The sequence below is a fragment of the Notolepis coatsorum genome (genome assembly GCF_963971535.1).
Source record: "Notolepis coatsorum genome assembly, chromosome: 9".
NCBI lineage: Eukaryota > Metazoa > Chordata > Actinopteri > Aulopiformes > Paralepididae > Notolepis > Notolepis coatsorum.
The window spans coordinates 108,592,677-108,599,105 of record NC_140173.1 but is presented as its reverse complement, the minus strand read 5'-3'; the positions used below and the strand labels follow the sequence as shown (position 1 = coordinate 108,599,105).

Genomic DNA, 6,429 nt, shown 5'->3' with positions numbered 1-6,429 from the left:
TATGTACATGTTATGAGGTGGTAAGCAACTTAACATTACACTCAGATCATAGCTGTGATGTACTTTTATAATTAAATAAATTTCATATACATTTGAAACCATGGTTTGTTGTGTTCTTTATCAGTAGTTTATAAATGTATGTTATGGCAATTCATTATGTATTTTTGTAAGTTTGGGTCCCGGGGGAACACCAAATTTCTCTTGGGTCGAGCTGAAAAAGTTTGGGAACCCCTGACCTACAGGCTTAGTTTGCAACTTGGGAATGATCTCACTCTCATTTACAAGACTGTTATCCGTGTGGATGTTGGCAAACTGACCTGCCACATGCATAGAGTTCAGAACGCAGATAAAAAAAACAAGACGCTGGACTTTTTGGTGGAAACTTTTTTATTGACGCCCTTCAGTCCATCCCATGTAATTGTTTACTTGTCCTCTGGCTTGTTGAAGCAGTAGGTGAGGCAGCACTTGCCACAGTAATGCCTGTCGAAGTGGCTGGCCATGAAAACACCAGCTCCACACTCGTCAGCTGGGCACTCACGCCTCAGGCGGTGGATCTTGCCGTTCTCGTCAACCTGGAGGAGGAAAAATTAGACTATATCAAATATATATTCGAAAAAGCATTTTAAAGTAGATTTTCCTAAATATAGTTTCAGTGGATCCGTGTAGCCACTGTAAACGCATAGTCTAGATCAGGGGTTCCCAAAGTCGGGGTCGCGAGCCGCGGGGGGTCGCCAGATGAAAAAAATATATATAAACTGAACTTAGAAGCAGGCCAGGCCAGTGTTTCTAGTTGCACCAGTGCAATAGTTGGATAACATAGGTGGGAAACAACCAGGAGATAACTGCAACTCACACAAGTTGGAGAACTATCTCTCACACGCGTTATTTCTAAACCTAGCCGCATTTCTGGCAGACGCTCCCCGATTGGCCACGGACGCGTTTGAGTAACCAACTTCGAAAGAGTGCCTAAGCTTAACCGTCGAAAGAACTTGCCGTCACGCTCCAAGACAAACTCTAACCAACTTCGAAAGAGTGCCTAAGCTTAACCAGTGTAGAAACAGGCATCGGCCAATCAGAGTCTTGCCAGAAATGCGGCTAGGTTTAGAAATAACGCCTCTCACACACACAAAGGGAGCCGCATGCGATTGGTGGAGGCGGGACCCTTACAAAAATCTGCTAATCATTGACACATGCTAGCCTGTAATAATGCACCCCCAGAAAAATCTACTTTGCATTTGATAATTGCAAATATATGCCATCACACAGGCATTTAAAGGGTTAGAATTATAAAATGAATATGTGGTGTTATGATCAGGGCTGAAGTTGAATAAAATATTGTATTTATCAATTACAAAAAAACTGAAAATCCATAAAATCTGTGTTGTTGCTAATCACACATTATGCTAGCTTGTTTTTTAACAATAATTTGTGATGCCATCACAAACACTGGCATTTAAAGGGTACAAATAAAAATATTCCTGCACCAGAATGCAGGAAATGAAGTCTTTCTAACAAAATAATTCTTGGTGGGGGACCCCCAGACCCCCTGCTTAAAAAGTGGCCTGACTGGGGTTATATTTTGCACTATATTTCCTGGCCTGAATGATTTCCCCAGTCCGGCCCTGGTTAAAAGACTCCAATGCTCATTAGTGTGTATTGTTTCAACCATACATTTCCATTATAATTTTTTTTTATAATAAATATTTTTTTTTGATAATGGTGGGGGTCGCGGCTCTCCGACACCGTTATTTGGGGGTCGCGGCCTGAAAAGTTTGGGAACCGCTGGTCTAGATAAACGATGACGTCACAGCTCACTACGCATGCTCAGAATGTTGTTCTATGGCAATAGGCGGCCTGTTGCGCTTGAAGGTAATAACGTTGGTGGCCAGCACCTGGTGCTGAAATGGCAGACAAGCAGTGTGGTATGGAATGACAGACACCAGTTCAGTAGGTCATTCAAACTGTATCCTTACTTGTATATGACTGACGGCACCACACATGTGAACAGTAACAATGGAATTGCTGTAATTATTATACATAATGTAGTCTTCTTGAAGCGGATTCAGCTTTTTTGGCTCCAATTTGAAGTCGGTTTAAAACCCATTGTGTGTTGTAGAATTGTCAAGAGTAAGTGCTTTAGCCCTTTTTCCTTTGAAACTTCATTCTTCATCTTTAAATATCTTAATTAACATAACTATTAAAAGACGGCTATATTCACGTAACTCATTAAAATGATACCTGTACAGAAACTATTCAACTAATAATGTTAAGTTATTAGGTCATCCTGGGACCACATGATGCCAACATCCTCAACATCAGAGCACATCAGGTGCAGACCTCCTCTGTCTGGCGTCTATGCAATTTGGCTTTTAACTAAAGCCAGGCGCAACTATGTGCACTACCAGCCAGCCTTAACAGGTTCAGCGCCAGAGTTCGCTATGGGCGTTGGGCCGTTCTGTTCAATGGGGATCAATTCCGGTGTTTTCAGTGCTAAACCTATATTAAATATTATAGCTATAGATCTAATAACATCGATTGTCAGTGAGTTTCTTCCGGTCAACATGCAAAAAAACAATTTTTCCATCCATAAATTTCCGTTTTATACCGTGGTGAATATGAGTATGAATATAATCCCAGGAAACTCCGGCAAACAGCGCTTTACTGCATTTAATTATAAATGTGCCATTTCTCGCCTGGATCAAGCATAATTCTGAAATAAACTAGATTATCTGCCATCTCATCACTGATGCAGCAGCGCTCCCTATTATCCCCCCCCCCCAGAGAACAAGAGGACTGGGGTATTGCACTGATTGCACACAGGGTTTGATCAACACTAATAGCTTTGGGAATTAGGCTCTGAAATTGTCATCAATAATGTCTCCGCTTGTGAGGTTACTGGATTATTTGACTATCAAATGTGATCTATGGCAACACCTGAAGGAATTCATAAGTGAGACAGGCAGCCTTTTGGGCTAAAAGATTGTTTGCAAGTCTTAAGTGAAACACTGCCTCATAAAATCTCACAACCATCATTTTGCAGTTTTGACGATTTCTCTTTGCAAGATGATGTTAGCTCCACCCATCAAGATGGCGACCAGCATGCCGTAGCTAACCAACAGCAGTGTAGTTTACCTTGTAGTACTTGAGCACAGCGAGCTTGACCTTCTTCCTCTTGTGCTTGTTCTTCTTGGGGGTGGTGTAGGACTTCTTCTTCCTTTTCTTGGCACCACCACGCAGTCTCAGCACCAAGTGCAGTGTGGACTCCTAGAACCACAGAAGACGAGTCAGGGAGGGGAGGGACAAGTCTCAAAAGTTAACAATAAAAGCCAACTCCAGACAGAAGTCAAATTCATAGCCAAGTGACATTTATTTCCCCAATATACATGAAAGAAATTCACACCATAATGATAATCATCTGGAATGTCCCCCCCCCCACAATAGCTGTTCAGTCACGTATTCAAATTCACAAGTTCAATAAATAACATTTGACATATCATTTTCAAATATTGCATTAAATGTGACCCTGAAAAATATCCATGTTGTCGCTAAGCATTGGTATTGAAATACATATTGCCACGTATAAGACATTTTAATTTTGCACAAACCCTAGTGTGCTTTGTATTGTTTTTGAAGGAGACTTGCATTTGACGTATCCTACTCAAATGAGCCCTCCACAAGATGGAATAAATATTGCCTCAAATGTTTGAGATCTAAATGTCAGTTAATGTGGTCCTTATTCTTAATTCAGATGGCAGAATTGTGCACAGTGGTATTGCATCACTAGCTCATAAAAATATGATCCCAATACCATACCGAATTAACACTCAACCCTCGTAAACACAATGCTAAACAATACTAAGATGAGTTTAATTATATAGAAGGGAAGCACAAACATCATAAAATTGGGTATCTGAGATGAATTTGATGCAGAAAGTAGGCTATGTTCTGCTACATCATCCAATATCATAATAGTGCTACATTAGAATGTTAATTTGATTAACAGGATCTTTAAAATGCCAAAACAAAGTTACAGCATTTGTGCATTATTAAATGGTAGGGGAGTGAGTAAAAGATTAGCAAGGGGATGAGTTGATGGACAAAATCTGAACCCATACAATATCGATGCCTTTTCTTATGGGCCTCAGTCCACTGAGCCACCGGCAGCATGGCCCTCTGCTCATGTCACATGTGCCTCTAGCCGGTTACATTATATACAGAATTACTACCGGTATGTCTAATATTAAAATCTTAATATAGAATTTAATTTTACCTTTAATTAATAGTTGTAAGGTGTACATATTTGTATTATTTGCATGCTGTTATTTTATATTTAATACTAGGCTACACGGTATCCGTGGTGATGGTGCAGCTATAAAGCTCATTACCAGAGGAACAAGTGAGACTTTGCTTGTATACCCAGGTGAGTGTGAGGTCAAAACCTGTAAATATTAATGTATGGCTGTCTGAGACAGTAACTATCCAGAGTTATTATCTATGTGTACTGATCCATCTGCATCAGTAGTGTCTTGTAATTTGTATCCTTTTTTTTATAGAAATCTTTGATCCTGGTCAACGTTAGATGGTTGGCCCTATAATTAATCAGTTAGTGATTGGTTACAGAAATCATTCATAACTATTGTAAGTTTCCTTTGATTATGATTTTATGTTATACTGAATAGTTACAGAGGCAGGGATTGTATCAGATCCCCAAATGCTTGTAAACAAATTATATTTGGATCGACAACAGAGCCGTCTCTTCGTTCGAGTAAATTAGTTATCCTGTCAGTCCACCACCATCAAAACACCACTATCCGTAACATAAAAGATTCAACAGGAGTATTAACTATGTCTAGTCAGAAGATCAACCCATTACTCACCTTCTGAATGTTGTAGTCTGACAGAGTGCGTCCATCCTCCAACTGCTTGCCAGCGAAGATCAACCTCTGCTGGTCAGGAGGGATACCTGAAGAGTGACCAAGCGCGAGGGTTATGTTTAGAAAGGTTACTAATAAACGTCCCTATTCGACTTAAAACCCATTCTGAGTAAACGGGCTAAATGTAGAGCAGCACAATGATCCCATAAACACCTTAGTGGTGTCTACTAACGACAAAGCCGGGCTACTTGACCACACAGAGGTGGCAGTATTAATCTGTAAATGTAGTTTACAAGAGATTGCTGCCCACCCGCCCGCACATCATGTCACCTTTACCAATCATAAGAGTCAGGACAGCTCGAAACAACCATCAAAACTCTGCCAAACCCAAATAAATATACATGCTGGAAGATGCAAGAGTACATAATTATGCAACATCGGATAGCAGAGTAGCTTACCCTCTTTGTCTTGGATCTTAGCTTTGACATTTTCAATGGTATCTGAAGGCTCTACCTATGATGAGAGAGAATGTCATGTAATTTCGGCAACTATGGCACGTTTTTTTTCAGATTAAAGTTGTTAAGCGAAGCATAGTCAATTGTCAACACCAGAAATGTAACTGACACCATGACTGGTGGTTGTGTCGTTTTCAATGCGAGGGTTAGATTATTCGTGACTGTGATGCACGCCTTGCTTTGAATACACATGCGAGGCGTGCATCACGGTCACGAAAGGGGGTTAGACGAGCCGGTATCTGCCACACGTCGTGTACACACTGCTTACACTATGGAGCAACTCGCTAACTCCGACAGGCTAACGTTAGCTTGGGCGAAATTGTGATAGCAGTTAATGTTTTTTTTAAACAACCGTGGGTCGACTACAATCGGACAGCCTATTTCTCACGCGTGATAGTAGTAACACTCAATGTAGTAAGAATGCCATGGAACGTCTTAAGATTAACTTTGGTTAAGAGTGTGGGGCCTGCGAAGCAACGACAGGAAGCATGCATGTAGCATTGAGCTAATGTCGGGAGTGGACACCTACCTCGAGGGTAATAGTCTTCCCCGTAAGGGTTTTAACAAAAATCTGCATCTTGGCGTTCAACCCACCTACAAAGAGAAATAATACAGATGCTTAGCGTCTTACATACATACAAACGTAATATTAAAAGTTGATTATTTTCGTGAATACATATATAAAACTGAGAGAACGATCTTACCACAGGTTTAGTCCTAATGGCGGATCATGAGAAGAGGGCTTTCGGAGCGTGCGACGGGGTTTTCACAGCGCGTTTGCACGGATTAGGTGACCTAGTCAGATGCCTGGTCGAAAATATCTAATAACGTTACACTGTACTTGTTTTGTGTCTTTCGTTGCCATTCTTAACCCATTCTTATATACATTTTGTTTATTTTATTTTAATGAAAGTAGTTGTTTGTAGATTTGAAATGTGTGTGTAAAACATTTCCAGTCACTATAGAACTGCATTACCCATGAATCACTTTCGAAATATCCATAGCAACCTTCCTGTTTACATATTGGACCCTTGTAGAAA

General features: G+C 40.5%; 1 protein-coding gene across 1 annotated transcript; it reads right to left on the bottom strand.

Moving 5' to 3' along the window:
• Positions 1–369: 369 nt before the first annotated feature.
• Positions 370–6,141, bottom strand: rps27a (ribosomal protein S27a). Its single transcript, XM_084321142.1, has 6 exons — positions 6,094–6,141; positions 5,919–5,983; positions 5,333–5,387; positions 4,878–4,963; positions 3,133–3,264; positions 370–572 (listed from the first exon to the last, which is right to left on the bottom strand). Exons 2-6 carry the CDS (start codon positions 5,964–5,966, stop codon positions 423–425), a joined length of 471 nt encoding a protein of 156 aa, XP_084177268.1. The 5' UTR covers positions 5,967–5,983; positions 6,094–6,141; the 3' UTR covers positions 370–422.
• Between the last annotated feature and the right edge of the window lie 288 nt (positions 6,142–6,429).